Source organism: Aquarana catesbeiana, linkage group LG01 (assembly GCF_042186555.1).
Source record: "Aquarana catesbeiana isolate 2022-GZ linkage group LG01, ASM4218655v1, whole genome shotgun sequence".
NCBI classification, from domain to species: Eukaryota; Metazoa; Chordata; class Amphibia; order Anura; family Ranidae; genus Aquarana; species Aquarana catesbeiana.
In genome coordinates, this window is record NC_133324.1 from 287879403 (window position 1) to 287896571 (window position 17169).

General features: G+C 42.6%; 1 protein-coding gene across 1 annotated transcript in view; it reads right to left on the bottom strand.

Moving 5' to 3' along the window:
• The window catches only part of SLC5A1 (solute carrier family 5 member 1), a 132014-nt gene extending 129957 nt beyond the window's left edge, over window positions 1-2057 (bottom strand). Inside the window, exon 1 of the mRNA XM_073629246.1 lies at window positions 1690-2057. Within this exon, the coding sequence (XP_073485347.1) occupies window positions 1690-1809 (120 nt within the window). The 5' untranslated portion in view covers window positions 1810-2057. The remainder of the gene's footprint in view (window positions 1-1689) is intronic.
• Between the last annotated feature and the right edge of the window lie 15112 nt (window positions 2058-17169).

The following is a 17169-nucleotide window of genomic DNA, read 5'->3' on the forward strand; positions in this document are numbered from 1 at the left end:
AGAGTGGTGCCGCTCCTCTCTCTCACCCATATCCACAGAGTCGTGTCTGCTCTCTACAGCTGGCTGTCAACACTGATACAGGCCAGAACCCCTAAACCCTCATGTGGTCTCAGCAGTAAATGAACTTTTCCTACTGGCACACCTCGTCCTTGGAACTATTTCCATATCGCATTAGCTGCGTTTCTAGCCCTCCATCTTTTTTAATTTTAATTTGCTGGACATTTACAACCTGGATGTGCCTTCTTCACCCATCACTGCATCTCAAATCACTGACTTGAATTATTACATAAACTGCCCTTCCAATATCGTTTACCAGAATAGATAGGGTGCTTCAAATAAATTTGGGAAAGTTAAAGGGGTTGTAAACCTTTGTGTTTTTTTACCTTAATGCATCCTATGCATTAAAGTAAAAAAACACCTGGCAGTGACCGGCCCCCCAGCCCCTCCTCCCCACATTTTACTTACCTGAGCCCTGGAACATAACCCAGTGGGGATGCGCTGTCTCTCTGCCCGGTTCTCAGCTCTTGATTGGATAGATTGATAGCAGCGCAGCCATTGGCTCCCGCTGCTGTCAATCAAATCCAATGACTCGGGTGTCGGGGGGCAGGGCCGAGTCATACATTCGGCGGCTATGGACGCCTAATGCTGGACTCGGGAGTGCGCCCGCAAGGTAACCACCTCGGGAGAGTGCTTCTCCTAGGGGGTTATCTGATGTGGGGAGGAGCCGCAACAGCCAACGGGGGACCCCAGAAGAGGAGGTTCAGGGCCCCTATGTGCAAAACGAGCTGCACAGTGGAGGTAAGTATGATATGTTTGTTACTTAAAAAAAAAAAAAAAAAAAACAAAACAAACCCTTACAATCACTTTAAAAAGCTTGCTAAAGTATACTTTTATGTTTAGCCAGAATTGCGGCATTTAGTTTAGGAAAAAATTGTAACTTTCATTTCTAAGGTTGAACCATACATAAGATGTGAACAGTCAAGATATCTTCCATGGTGAATGCAAAAAATTGTTTTATATCAGAGGATAATTTATTTAATTATGCATATAATGTTCCTTTCACATTAAAGAGGTAACTTGACAAGATGCACAATACAAAGATTCAATAAACTATGATAATCATTATTTCACAGAACATTCTCTATTTAAGGTAAAAGAGCCCATGAGAGCTAAAGTAAAAGTTATGTAGCTGTAAATAAAGGATATAATTGAAAAAGCAAATAGCTTAGTGAATTGAGCCTAATACTTCTATAGCTCATTCATTAAGCACAAAAGGTAATGCATCTGTATTACTAAAAGCCCAAAGAATATGCACTTTACATTTCATCAGCCAAGACTATCCTTGCTAAGACTAGCAAGGGTAGTAAAATATATTTGCTGGTTGTTATAGGCTACCGTGCTTTTCTTTATCATTTAAATAAAAGTCAGCTCTGCAGGAACTGTTTACAAAGCAAGTTGAGTCCACAGTATTGAGTCCATGGATATTCTGGAACTGCAAAAACCATTCAAAGAATGACAGCATCAGTGGATGCTTATAGTTCCTCAACCAGTCATAAATTACCTGATAAAGTTAAGGCATGAGTATGTAAATGCTTAATTGCAGTGGATATAATCTATATCCATTTTATGCATAGTATCAATACCTTTACATATTATCAGTATTAATCCTCAAGCTAATACAGCACTTACCCATATTCCTACAGCCAGTACCACTACAAAATAAATCACAATCACGGAGATGTCTGCTGGGTTATTAATTGGAATGGTTTCTTTAGAGGGAGCAGAGGTACTAGTTGGTGTGACATCCATCTTCTCTGCTTCAGTCCAGGGAACACTGCTCTCATGTGCTAATCGGTCCTTCTTTTTTGCTCTCTCAGGTGAATGACTTGGATGTGGGGTTAATAATAAACCCAGCCCACAGAGGCTCACCGCCCTTTACCTTGCCATCAATGTATAACCTATACTTTCCAAAACTCAGCAAGCTAATCAGTGTCACAACAAACCTCTGTACTCCAACATTGAATGATAAGCCTATGAGACTTAGGTTACGTTGAAAAGGAATGTTTGTCATCATAAAAAACAAAAAGGAAAGTGGGTGTGTGCCAGGTGATGCCAACTTAGCTATGTGACTTGTGTAAGTCTTCCAAAGGATTGGTAATTAGTCACACAGACAGTATTCACCTAAATGTGTGCACAAATGAACATAATCACACAGGTGTGACATTGTCACTGTTATTCTGGGCACTGATTCAATAGACTTAACTGGTAAAAAACAAAACAATACTGCGCGTAAGAAATAATAAATAGCAGCAGCAAAAATTGATATTACACAACCAAATAAGTGAAAAATAAATAAAGCTGCACTCAATCGAAAAAGACCATTAAAGTTCAAACGTGTTCATAAAGTCCAATACAGCAACACTGGCTGAATAGCAACAAAATAAATATAAATAAAAATAAAAAGACATGAATTGAAATGCTTGTGTTGAGCTAAATCCAAGAAAATCCTTCACCTTGTGACGTCACCAACATTAAGGTCAAGATGTGCTCTTCCTCCAAATAAGGGACTCTCTATTATGGAAGGTCAAATAGACGTTTTGGATATCCCAATTATATCCATAGGAGATGTAGTGCGGATGATGCGTATCTCATAAGCTGTTCCTCCAGCACCGAGTATAAACTTCAGAACACCCAGCGATACCCAAAAATAAACAAGGGGCTCCAATAGTGTAAAATTACCTTCTCAAAGGTGTTTATTAGATGCCAAATGCACTTAGACAAATTGCCAAAAAGTACAGTGCATAAGTAGGAAAGCTGCAACAATCAGTACCGATTAAATAGTTGCGATAACAGGTTTTTGTGTCCTCGGCCCGACCGGTTTCGTCGCAATTGGACTTCTTCAGGGGCATCATGCCAATTGCGACGAAACCGGCATCATGCCCCCGGAAGAAGTCCAATTTTGTTACTTTTCAGCCTGTGTTGCTGTATTAGACTTTATGAACACGTTTGGACTTTAATGGTCTATTCCTATTGAGCGCAACTTTATTTATTTTTTAATATGCTTAACGATTGCGGATTTTCAGTGAGTACATGAATGGTTATTATTATAAATTTACATGAAAGTAGTTTTTGATTTAACTTTCACAATTTTACTTCATTGCCAGTTTCCTAGTGTTTGTTTTTATTTAATAAATATCTAATTCTCCCTCTATTATCATTTTCATTTTTAGATTGTCATTTAATCTGGTTATGTGTTCCTTAAACTATAGCTAAATGTAGTTTTAAATACAGCTAGTATAAATACCTGTCTATTTTATTATCTTCCTGTAAACCTCTGGACACCAATACTCAGATTGGGAGAGGAAGAGTACTGCAAAGTACTCCCAGTTTAAAGCTACCTACAGACGTTGGATGGTGTATGGATGTACAAAAACTCTATAAACATGCATTTCCAGATTGGCTGCAAATGCATTTTATCAGATAATGCAGAGAGGAAGGGAAGCATTTAGAAGATATCACTTGCAAAATCTTATCTCGGGAAAACAATAGTGACTGTCAAAGAAAGTTCAACCCAGTGGATAGATCCTTCTATCAAAGTTCAGCCAGTGGAAAGCTGCTAAGGTTGGGGGTAACTTGCAGACATATGGTCATTGCTATTATAACCATAAAAGTCAAGTTTGACAATAAGTCTATACCTAATCTGCCTACCTAAATCATTTTGTTGATTTTAAAGCCCAACTTCAGGCTTCCTTTTTCATGTTTTCTCCTTGTGCCCACTGAAGTTGTGAAAATTGAGGTGTTGAAACCATTATTTTTTGCCACTTTAAGCTGGTATTAACTGTACCAGCATGTGCGGTAATGTGAGGAAAGGCGTGACTGGCTTGGAACTCTGCAATTTATTCTGCTTTTTTCTCTGGTAAATTGTATTGTAACAGTTGGATATTTGGCAATATTGATAGAATATCAGTTGCACAATATCTATTACACAATATAAGTTCCTTGTACTTTATGCTTGTAAGCTCTGGGAATAGATCTTATAAGAAACAGAAATAAAAATGTTTCCTGTTCCACAAGGATGGCAATAATTGATCACTGATGTGCTAGACATGGATGGTTGAGAAACAAAGAGCACTTTTGTTTTAGTACAGGTCAATCTTGAGTCCAAGTTTGCTCATAGAGGGTTGGAATACTTAAGTGGAATATGCTGAGCTGTAGTTGTGGACTCCAAATTATTATCAAAGCAATTAACGCAAGCTTGCACTTTGGAATGTAAGAAATTTTATTGAGGGAAATTATTGATAAGCAAATGCTTAAAAGACGTAAGAAGATTTAATTGTGAAATTTGCAGATTCTTAAGAAAATCTTGATAAGTTTTGAAAAATAGTTTTGTCTTCTTGAGCAGGAAAAGTGAATTTTTGGGACTTATTATGTGTTTAGAAAAAAAAATGTGGGACTTTTTTTGCATATAGATGCAGAAGGTAAAAATGATTTGCTGGATCCCACAGGGGACCCAGTGCACATAGCACTTGTTAACGGTAAGACTGTTGCAGTGGGCTAGGAAATCTCTGCTGTGCTCTGGCTCCACCCCAGGCTGAAACCTAATTTATCAGCTTTCCAATAGGGGGAGCTACAGCACAGCACTGAGTCCTCACTAGGAATGAGCCGAACACCCCCGGTTCGGTTCGCACCAGAACCTGCGAACGGACCGAAAGTTCGCGCAAACTTTAGAACCCCATTAACATCTATGGGACTCGAACGTTCAAAATCAAAAGTGCTAATTTTAACAGCTAATATGCAAGTTATTGTCCTAAAAAGGGTTTGGGGACCCGGGTCCTACCCCAGGGGACATGTATCAATGCAAAAAAAAAGTTTTAAAAACGGCCGTTTTTTCGTGAGCAGTGATTTTAATGATGCTTAAAGTGAAAAAAAAAAAAAAGTGAAATATTCCTTTAAATATCGTACCTGGGGGGTGTCTATAGTATGCCTGTAAAGTGGGGCGTGTTTCCCGTGCTTAGAACAGTCCCTGCACAAAATGACATTTTTAAAGGAATAAAAGTAATTTAAAACTGCTTGCGGCTTTAATGTAAAGTCGGGTCCAGGCAATATGGATGAAAATCAGTAAGACAAACGGCATGGGTACCCCCCCCAGTCCATTACCAGGCCCTTTGGGTCTTGCACCCAAATTAAAAAAAGGAAAGGCGTGGGGCCACCAGGCCCTATATACTCTGAACAGCAGTATACAGGCGATGCAAACAAGACAGGGACTGTAGTTTTGTTGTTAAGTAGAATCTGTTAGTAATTTTAACCACTTGCCGACCGCCTAACGCACATATACGGCGGCAGAATGGCACGGGCAGGCAGAATCACGTACCCATACGTGATCTGCCTCCCGCAGGTGGGGGGTCCGATCGGACCCCCCCCCCGGTGCCATAGGCGGTCGGCTCTCGTTCGCGGGCGATGAGAGGTGAGGGGGAGGCCATCCATTGTTGGCCACCCCCTCCCGATCGCTCCCGGCAAATGAAAACGCTTCCTTTCCCTCTGTAATGTAAACAGAGGGAAAGGAAGTGATGTCATCCCTCCTCGAGCCGGTCTTTTCGTCCCGGCGCAGAGGAGAGAAGACATCCAAGTAAGTGCACCAACACTACACTTACAGTAGAACACGCAGGCACACTTTTCACCCCCCTGTCACCCCCCGATCACCCCCCCGATCACCCCCCTGTACCCCCTGTCACTCTGACACCAATAGCAGTTTTTTTTTTTTTTGCATTGGTGTCAGTTTGTGTCAGTTACAAGTGTTAGGGCAGTTAGGTTAGCCCCCTTTAGGTCTAGGGTACCCCCCTTTAGGTCCAGGGTACCCCCCTAACCCCCCCTAATAAAAGTTAACCCCTTGATTACCCCCCGTCGCCAGTGTCGCTAAGCGATCGTTTTTCTGATCGCTGTATTAGTGACACAGGTGACGCTAGTTAGGGAGGTAAGTATATAGGTTCGCTGTCAGTGTTTTATAGCGACAGGGACCCCCATATACTACCTGCTAAAGGTTTTAACCCCTTGATTGCCCCCTAGTTAACCCTTTCACCAGCGATCACCGTATAAGTGTTACGGGTGACGCTGGTTAGCTAGTTTGTTTTTTGTAGTTTATTATAGTTTATTACAGTTTATTATAGTTTATTATAGTTTTAGGGCACCCGCCGTTTATTACCTTATAAAGGTTTAACCCCCTAATTGCCCGGCGGTGATATAAGTTACGTTTTTAGGATCTGATAAGGTCTGCGTCGCCCCAGGCAGCGTCAGGTTAGAGCCAGTACCGCTAAAACCCACGCACGCAGCATACACTTCCCTTAGTGCTATAGTATCTGAACGGATCGATATCTGATCCGATCAGATCTATACTCCCCAGCAGTTTAGGGTTCCCTGAAACACAGTGTTAGCGGGATCAGCCCAGATACCTGCTAGCACCTGCGTTTTGCCCCTCGGCCCAGCCCAGCCCAGCCCACCCAAGTGCAGTATCGATCGATAACTGACACTTACAAAACACTAAGCACACATAACTGCAGCGTTCGCAGAGTCAGGCCTGATCCCTGCGATCGCTAACAGTTTTTTGGTAGCGTTTTGAATCAGTCGCTAACAGTCAGGAGCTTTTTTGCCTGTGAGTCTCACTAGTGTACCCCTAAATTTAGAGGCCAAAATGGCAAATCGAAGGTACACTAGTGAAGAGGCCTACACGTTTCTGAGTATGACAGATAGTGAAGAGGAAGTCACTCATCTGTCAAGCTCAGGCTCAGAATACGAACCTGTAGAGGACAGCGGCTCCATGACAGATAGCTCTGACGACGGAGTTGTGGTCCCTGCTAGGGTCAGGCGTACCAGACCCCGAACTTCTTCTGTCCTTGAAGTGCAAGAACCGCAGGGCTCTCGTATGGAGCAGAGAAGTACTAGTGCCGCTACTCCTTCTGGTGAATTGGCAAGCACCAGCGGCCTAGTACACCCTGGTCGTACATCCAGCACTGCAGTATCACGTGGTGACGTGGCGAGTCCCATAAGTGCAGTTCAAGCTGGCGAGGTGGCAAGCACAAGTAGTGTCCCGCTGCCACCAAGAAGAAGACGAACACAGGCCCGTCGTGCCCATAGTGCCCTTCCTGCTGCATTTGCCAATCCGAATTGGGAACCCACCACTTCTGCAGCACCCGTACTTCCCCCTTTCACTGGCCAACCCGGAATTCAGGTGGAAACAGTTGACTTTACGCCACTGGATTTTTATTCGCTGTTTTTCACCGAAGATCTCTATAGATCTATTGTGGACCAAAGCAATTTGTACGCTGGTCAACACATCGCCACTGATAGGGTTGAAATAATGACTTAGAGTTCCACTTTAATTGTTTCTGTTTTTTTCTTACCTGTGTACGTATCAATTGTTCTATTTAAATTGTTTGTGCTCCTTTCTTACCTGTGTACGTATCAATTGTTCTATCAATCTGTATCTAGATGGAATTTGGAACTGCTGAATAATCATTACATGTTCGCTGATGAGAAACTCTTTGTACCTTAACCTCATTTGGTAATGCCGATAAGATTACTGCTTTTGGAACTGCCTATAAAAGAAGTAAAGGGAGCAGTCCTTTTGTGGGGGATGCTCAGAACTGTGATACAGACATACCTGACTCCGTGTCATGTTTCTTATAGAAGCAATAATTTGGCAAAGCAATATAAACTATAAGCAACTTGTTTAAAAGTTGAACCTAACATTTTGGCGCCCGAACAGGGACTCACCGATGATACTACAAGAGGTGGACGAACGCGGCTGACGGAACAAAAAGACAGGCATTCCGGGAACCACAGATCAAAAAAAAAACCTGCGCAGGTAAGAAAAAGCTTTATTTTTCTTATATTCTGTGCTCCCCTGATTTGTGCCTATCCGTTCTGTCAGTTACGGTTCTCCTGGTTTTAAAACACCAGCCTCTGTAGTGGTGAGTCTAGAATTACTGCATATTTTAGTTTATATTGCTGGAATTATTTGTTTGTTTTGTCTATCTTGTCTGTCTTGTCTGTCTTGTTGAGAAAGTGAATGAGCCTTGTCAAGGATGGTATGAGTTAGAAGGGGATTGCCGAACTAAGCAACGGAATGCGCCTTACCTCACACGATTGGGAACCTGAGGGCTTGTGAGCTTGGGGGTCTGATGCTTATGCTTAACCTCACATCTAACTCATAAACCATAGACGGGTTGAGAGTATAAGCCCTGTCTGCTCCATAAAGCAGGGATAAGAGTGTATGAGAGGGATTCCCAGATACGGGGAGGGAATAAGGTCTCAACAAAGTCCCGAGATCTAGTCGGATACCTGGCCACTTAAAGGAATGCTTGTATATGTTGTAGCCGCATTTTTGTATATGTTGTAGCCGCATTCTGGTTTGTTATTGGGCTAGCATATAAAGTAATTATTTATTTTTGGGCTAGCATATAAAGTAATTCGGTTTCAGAAATCTCATTCCGGAGAGGTTTCTAGAATTCTAGCACCCTAGGAGGAAGGCAACGAGGAACTAGTGTAACTTAGCTGGTTTGCTATTGGGCTAGCATATAAAGTAATTATTCATTCTTGTATATGTTGTAGCCGCATTATATTGTACACTAAGTGTCCCACACGCTACCTAGGCAGGACTGTTAGAATGGGCCAGAGGAACACAAAACCCCGTCAGGGAATTGTGGCGCACTATACGGTGCCACAGATAATTAAGAACATTTATGGGAAAACCGAAGCACAGGACTTAAAGGATGTCCTTCGTAAATTTAAGGTGAAAGGAGCAGCGGGCTTAGACCCGGATGTATGGAGTGAAATAAAAAGGGACAGACAAGGAGAGGTGTTAGAGAAGCAATGGATGCGTCAGGTTCAATGCTTAATTAAGGTCTCAAATAGAGCGAAAGAAGAGGGGTGGAAGTATAATCCAGATTGTGATGGTTGGGATATGAAAGATAGAAGAACAAAAAATGTCGAGGCTCCCAGCTCAGCCATCCCACCCCCATACACTGACGTAGAACACAAACCACACAAGATATATCCGGTACTTGAGGGGAGAGGATGGGTTTGTCAGGATTGTGGAGCACAAAACCCAGAATGGGCAGTAGAATGTGTGCATTGTGGGGCACAAAAACCTCATCCAGAAACTGTAGCTCCCGTACGCACTGATACACGCATTGTTCAGGTAAACAATCCAGAATTTGGACAAGCAGCCCATCCAAATGCCCCGCCTACTGTCACTCGTAGAATGCAAACAAGGACTTGGGCACCATGGTCGGCAGACACCCTTATGGCATTAATACAGAGCGCCCCAGACCCAGTAGCAAAGCCAGCTGCTTTTTGTAGATTTGTGACACAGTTAATGAATACACATGAAGCGACCTGGCAGGATGGGGAGGATTTATGCAGACATAAAATGACTCTGACCCTGTTTAACCAGTTTATGACCGACCTGCAGACCAAGCTGAGGGGGATGGCAATTTAGAGACAGGACACACGTCAGACACATAGACTCAAGGGCCCCTTTTATTGCTAGATTAGAAGCTTTTTGTCAGGCAAAACAACAAGAGGGGGGGTCAATATCACCCATGAAACAAATGCCAGGACAGACTGTATCAGACTTTTACTTATCTATAGAAAGTATGATGGCAGATGAGGGAATGGATTTAGAGCTGCCAGTCACGATCCGAGCCTTCAATAGACAGTTTATGGAAGGATTAATTCCACAGATAAGTGAGAGACTGAAAGCCTGCACACCACCCTTAATTTGTTGCGATTTTTGGCAGAAAAAGGTTGCAAGGTTAATAAGAAAAAGTTACAAGTGTGTCAGGAAAAAGTTATCTTTTTGGGACATTGTATATCACAGGGTACGAGACATCTCACTGAGGAGAGGGTTCAAGTGATAAAGGGAATGTTACCCCCACGGAATTTCAAACAATTGCCGTATGTTTTTAGGTATTGTGTCATATTGTAGACAGTGGATACCACATGCTAGCGCTTTGATGCAGCCATTATACGATTGTTTGAAAATTGTACCGTATGTGCTTACAGAAGTAGCTTATGAGTCGTTTATCACTTTGAAAAAGTTGTTGATTTCTGCCCCGGCTATTGGTATACCAGATTACACCAAGATATTTAATCTGTACATTGCTGAGATCACTGGACACGCCACAGGTGTTCTGACACAGGCACATGTAAAACAAAGACCAGTCGCTTACTTTTTAGCAGCATTAGATCCAGTATCTAGAGGTTCACCGTCTTGTGTACGGGCGGTAGCTGCAGTGTCAATTATCATAGATAAGTCATCAGAGATTGTTCTAGACAATCCAGTCGTAGTGCATACCACACATGACATACATGCAATCTTGTCTCAGGTACAGCCCAAACACATTTCAATGGCTAGGCAATTAAGGTTGCAGTGTACTTTACTCTTACCTCCAAATGTTACTTTTCAGCGCTGTACAACCTTAAATTTGGCCACCTTTTTGCCTCTTCAGTCACCAGATTTGGCAAGGGGGAATGATAGTACTAATAGTAGAGAAAAGAAATGAGGACACTGACACTCTTTTGTTTAAAGAAGTAGATCAGCACGATTGTTTTCAGCTCATGGAACAGGAGACAATGGGATTTCCACATGTTACAGATACACCAATTTTAAACGCTGAGCACACCTTGTATATAGATGGTAGTAGGTTTGCTGATGACAAGGGTAAATATCACACAGGGTATGCTGTAGTGACTGATACGCAGGTAATTGAAGCACAGGCCTTACCAGCCCACATGTCAGCACAGGAAGCAGAATTAAAAGCTTTAGAACAAGCCCTAGAATACTTAAAAGAACGAGAAGGGAATATTTACACTGACTCTGCCTACGCTTATGGCGTAGCGCACGATTATGGCCACATATGGAGGGCTAGAGGTTATCTGACAGCAGCAGGTACACCTGTAAAACATGGAGAAGGGATTAAGAGAGTCCTGAACAATCTTCAAAAGGTTAAACGAGTAGCCATTATGAAGATAGCGGCACACACGAGCGCAAAAACAATTGAGGCAAAAGGAAATGCATTTGCAGATTTGACTGCAAAACAGGCAGCTCTAGGGGAAGGAAGCCCTGAGACCTTAGCAGCGGTAGAGGTGAGTATCCCAGAACCAACATGGCAGCAGCTGAGTAAATTACAGGAGCAAGCAGGGGAGAGCGAGAAAGATAAGTGGGTCAGGATGGGAGCAGCACCAGACCTTGACAATTTATGGAGGGAAGGAGGCAAAATATGCCTGCCTGCCTCTCTGTACCCAGAAATGGCAGCGGCAGTTCACCTACCCACACACGTCAGTTCCAATTCCATGTATAGGATTGTGAACCAAGGATGGCTCGCCCCTGGATTCAGTAGCACTGCAAGAAACTACTGTGCAGCCTGCCAAATCTGTCTCCTGAATAACCCAGGACAGAGAGTAAAAACCCCACGTAAACACCAGGTCCGGGCCCAATACCCCTTCCAGAGACTGCAGATTGATTACATACAAATGCCTAAGAGCGGCCCTTTTGAATTTGTCCTCGTGTGTATCGATTTATTCTCAGGTTGGCCCGAAAGTTATCCAGTAAAATCGGCTACAGCTAAAGCCACAGCTAAGAAACTGATCACTGAGTTAATACCTAGGTTTGGTCTTCCTGAAACCATAGAATCAGATAGGGGGACACACTTTACAGGAGAAATCATGCAGAATGTGATGACCATGTTAGGGGTTTAACAAAGTTTTCACACCCCTTACCACCCACAGAGTTCAGGATCAGTGGAGAGAGTAAATGGGACAATAAAGTTAAAAATACAAAAAGCCATGCAAGAGTTAAACAAGCCTTGGCCAGAATGCCTGCCTTTGGCTTTGTTCTCTATAAGGTACACTCCAACAGGAAAGACAGGATTATCCCCCTATGAGATACTTTTTGGGAATGCACCTAGATTGGGTTTATACTTTCCACAGAGTATGCAATTGCAATGTGATAGTTTGACTGCATATGTGATACAATTACAACAACGTCTAACTAAGATCCACAAAAGTGTGTATTCTTCTCTTCCAGACCCTAATTCAATAACAGGTACACATACTCTGCTACCAGGGGATTATGTATATGTGAAGAAACACACCAGAAAGACATTGGAACCCAGGTTTGAAGGTCCTTACCAAGTACTCTTGACCACAGCCACCTCAGTAAAGCTGGAAGGAAAACCTACCTGGATACACGCATCACATTGCAAGAAACAACCCGAGAAAACAACATGATGAAATATCTACTTACATATTTTTTGTTGAAGATTGTTGTTTTACAAATATATGCATGGACTCCTGGTATTAATGTACTTGAAGTAGAGGAAACAACAACTTTCGAATGGGCTATAGATGATCCTAAAGTAGCAAATTATTATTGACAAAGGTAGACTAGTACATCTTTCCTCGCAGATACAACAGGATACTGCACCACATTGGTGGGATATATTTAGTGGAATGTCTTCTACAGCAACCAATACCTTTCACTGGTTGTTAAGTCCAATGGTAATTATTATTCTAATATTAATATCACTTACAATCACGAATATATGTGTATACAGGAAAATAAATAGGAAAATTAGGAGAATAGACAGGGTATACTGATAAATGTGTATTGACATCACCCTACTCCTATAAAACTCCTCTTCTTGAATTTTAAGATGTTGGTAATACCTAGGGGGATGGGTTCTACCCCTCTGACAACTCGCGGTCAGGGAAAGGACTCTGGGGAAAAACTGACTAGAACTTATTCATGAGGACCCAGGGGGAAGGAGAGGATGATGTCAAAGGGGGAAATTGATAGGGTTGAAATAATGACTTAGAGTTCCACTTTAATTGTTTCTGTTTTTTTCTTACCTGTGTACGTATCAATTGTTCTATTTAAATTGTTTGTGCTCCTTTCTTACCTGTGTACGTATCAATTGTTCTATCAATCTGTATCTAGATGGAATTTGGAACTGCTGAATAATCATTACATGTTCGCTGATGAGAAACTCTTTGTACCTTAACCTCATTTGGTAATGCCGATAAGATTACTGCTTTTGGAACTGCCTATAAAAGAAGTAAAGGGAGCAGTCCTTTTGTGGGGGATGCTCAGAACTGTGATACAGACATACCTGACTCCGTGTCATGTTTCTTATAGAAGCAATAATTTGGCAAAGCAATATAAACTATAAGCAACTTGTTTAAAAGTTGAACCTAACACCACTATTCCCCAGTCCTCCCTTGCCAGAGATTGGAGACCAATTACGGTCTCCGAATTTAAGATCTTTCTGGGCCTTTCCCTCCTCATGGGCATAACCAAAAAGAGTGAGTTGCGGTCATATTGGTCCACTGACCCAATTCACCATATGCCCGTGTTCTCTGCCTCCATGACCAGGGCACGATACGAGCAGATTTTGCGGTTCATGCACTTCAACGACAATGAACTCTGTCGTCCTCGTGGAGACCCTGCATACGATCGGCTCTACAAAATTCGGCCCCTCGTAAACCACTTCAACCAACGTTTTGCAGACTTGTTTACCCCCCATCAAGTTGTCTGCGTTGATGAGTCCCTGATTAAGTTTTCTGGCCGCTTGTCCTTCAAACAGTACCTTCCCAGCAAGCGTGCCAGATACGGGGTCAAGATGTATAAGCTCTGTGACAGGGCCACAGGCTATACATGTAGATTTATGGTTTACGAGGGCAAAGATAGTCACGTAGAGCCGATAAACTGCCCTGACTACATAGGAAGCGCTGGCAAGATAGTGTGGGACTTGGTGTCACCCTTATTCGGAAAGGGGTACCACTTGTACTTGGACAATTATTATACGAGCGTGCCACTTTTTAGTCACTTGTTTGATCATCAGATTGGAGCATGTGGCACCGTGCGACCTAATCGGCTTGTAGAGTCCCGTCTTAGGCTGGGGGAGAGAGCCTGCTTGCAGTATAATAATTTGCTCGCTATGAAGTGGAGGGACAATAAGAATGTTTTCGTTCTTACCTCCCTTCATGCAGACACGACGACCCAAATTACTACGGCGACTGGTGTTGTGGAGAAACCCCTCTGTGTCCACGAATATAACCTTAATATGGGAGGGGTGGACCTCAACGACCAGTTGTTGGCGCCGTACCTAGTTGCCCGTAAGGCCAGACGCTGGTACAAAAAAGTGTCTGTTTATTTATTTCAATTGGCTTTGCTGAATGCTCATGTGCTATACAGAGCTTCAGGACGGACTGGATCCTTCCTTAAATTCCAGGAAGAGATTGTCAGAGCCCTTCTGTTTCCAGATGGTGCTCCACCTCACCTTCCCAATCCAAATGCAGTAAGCCGGCTGCATGGGAGGCATTTTCCTTATGTCCTCCAGAGTACCCCTACCCAACGAGCCCCCCAAAAAAGATGTCGTGTCTGCAGCAAGCGCGGATTTAGGCGTGACACCCGGTATTGTTGTCCCTCCTGTCCTGACAATCCTGGTCTATGCATTGGTGAATGTTTTGAACGCTACCATACACTAGTGGAGTATTAGCGTAGGGTTCAGCACGGCACAGACTAGGCACACTAACACAGGGTCTCCCAAGATGCCATCGCATTTTGAGAGACCCAAACCTGGTACAGTTACAGTTAAAAGTTAAAGTTACTAAAAAAAGTGTTAAAAAAAATAAATAAATAAAAATACAAAAAAAATATAAAATAAAAAAACCAAAAATAGTTGTCGTTTTATTGTTCTCTCTCTCTATTCTCTCTCTATTGTTCTGCATTCTATACTGCAATGTTTTATTGTTATGTTTTTATCATGTTTGCTTTATAGGTATGCAATTTTTTTATACTTTGTTTTTTTATTGTTAACCACTTTTTTGTTTTCAGGTACGCCATTCAGCTGCAGAGCGGATTTATTTATCTTGACAGCAACAGCGTTTGCTCCCACGATATATAAAGTCGTGACTCCAGCGCTGTCGGAGGTGATTTCACCACCACAGTTACATACTTCAGCATATATGCCGAAGCGTGGGGGCAGCAGTGGGTGGAGGAGCAATTTGCTCCTGCCTTTTGCGGGAGGATGCCCCCATGCTTCGGCATATATATATTTTAGGTAGGCACAGGTTGCGTTAAATGTTTTATTTTTTACTATGTTTTTTTTTGTATTTGCTTTGCACGTATGGTAAGTATTACTGTTATACTGTAATGTTACTTTGTTTTTTTGTTAACCATCATTTGCTTAGCAGGTACGCCATTCAGTTGCAGCGCGGATTTATTTATCTTGACAGCAACAGCGTTTGCTCCCACGATATATAAAGCCGTGACTCCAGCGCTGTCGAAGGTAATTTCACCACCACAGTTACATACTTCAGCATATATGCCGAAGCGTGGGGGCAGCAGTGGGTGGAGGAGCAATTTGCTCCTGCCTTTTGCGGGAGGATGCCCCCATGCTTCGGCATATATATATTTTAGGTAGGCACAGGTTGCGTTAAATGTTTTATTTTTTTACTATGTTTTTTTTTGTATTTGCTTTGCAGGTATGGTAAGTATTACTGTTATACTGTAATGTTACTTTGTTTTTTGTTAACCATCATTTGCTCAGCAGGTACGCCATTCAGTTGCAGCGCGGATTTATTTATCTTGACAGCAACAGCGTTTGCTCCCACGATATATAAAGCCGTGACTCCAGCGCTGTCGGAGGTGATTTCACCACCACAGTTACATACTTCAGCATATATGCCGAAGCGTGGGGGCAGCAGTGAGTGGAGGAGCAATTTGCTCCTGCCTTTTGCGGGAGGATGCCCCCATGCTTCGGCATATATATATTTTAGGTAGGCACAGGTTGCGTTAAATGTTTTATTTTTTACTATGTTTTTTTTTGTATTTGCTTTGCAGGTATGGTAAGTATTACTGTTATACTGTAATGTTACTTTGTTTTTTTGTTAACCATCATTTGCTTAGCAGGTACGCCATTCAGTTGCAGCGCGGATTTATTTATCTTGACAGCAACAGCTTTTGCTCCCACTATATATAAAGCCGTGACTCCAGCGCTGTCGGAGGTGATTTCACCACCACAGTTACATACTTCAGCATATATGCCGAAGCGTGGGGGCAGCAGTGGGTGGAGGAGCAATTTGCTCCTGCCTTTTGCGGGAGGATGCCCCCATGCTTCGGCATATATAAATGGTGCATGTATGCCCATCATTAGAAGTGGGCGGATGAAGGGAGGTATTCTAATGGTGGGCATACCCACCGATCAATATCTTTTTTTCGTTCAGCCCACAGGCTGCATGAAAAAAAAGTTTACAATACAAGGACCAGCAACGTACTGGTATGTTGCTGGACTTTGAGTGGTTATACCAGAATGATGCCTGCAGGTTTAGGTATCATCTTGGTATCATTCTTTTCAGCCAGCGTTCGGCTTTCATGTAAAAGCAATCCTAGCGGCTAATTAGCCTCTAGACTGCTTTTACAAGCAGTGGGAGGGATTCCCCCCCCCCCCCCACCGTCTTCCATGTTTTTCTCTGGCTCTCCTGGCCCAACAGGGAACCTGAGAATGCAGCCGGTGATTTGGCCAGCTGACCATAGACCAGAATGGCTCCAATCATCTCTATGGCCTAAGAAACCGGAAGCTACGAGCATTTCATGACTTAGATTTCGCCGGATGTAAACAGCGCCATTGGGAAATTGGGAAAGCATTTTATCACACCGATCTTGGTGTGGTCAGATGCTTTGAGGGCAGAGGAGAGATCTAGGGTCTAATAGACCCCAATTTTTTCAAAAAAGAGTACCTGTCACTACCTATTGCTATCATAGGGGATATTTACATTCCCTGAGATAACAATAAAAATGATAAAAAAAAAATAAAAATGAAAGGAACAGTTTAAAAATAAGAAAAAAAAATTAAAAAATTAATAAAGAAAAAAAAAAAAAAAAAAAGCACCCCTGTCCCCCCCTGCTCTCGCGCAAAGGCGAACGCAAGCGTCGGTCTGGCGTCAAATGTAAACAGCAATTGCCCCATGCATGTGAGGTATCACCGCGAAGGTCATATCGAGGGCAGTAATTTTAGCAGTAGACCTCCTCTGTAAATCTAAAGTGGTAACCTGTAAAGGCTTTTAAAGGCTTTTAAAAATGTATTTAGTTTGTCGCCACTGCACGTTTGT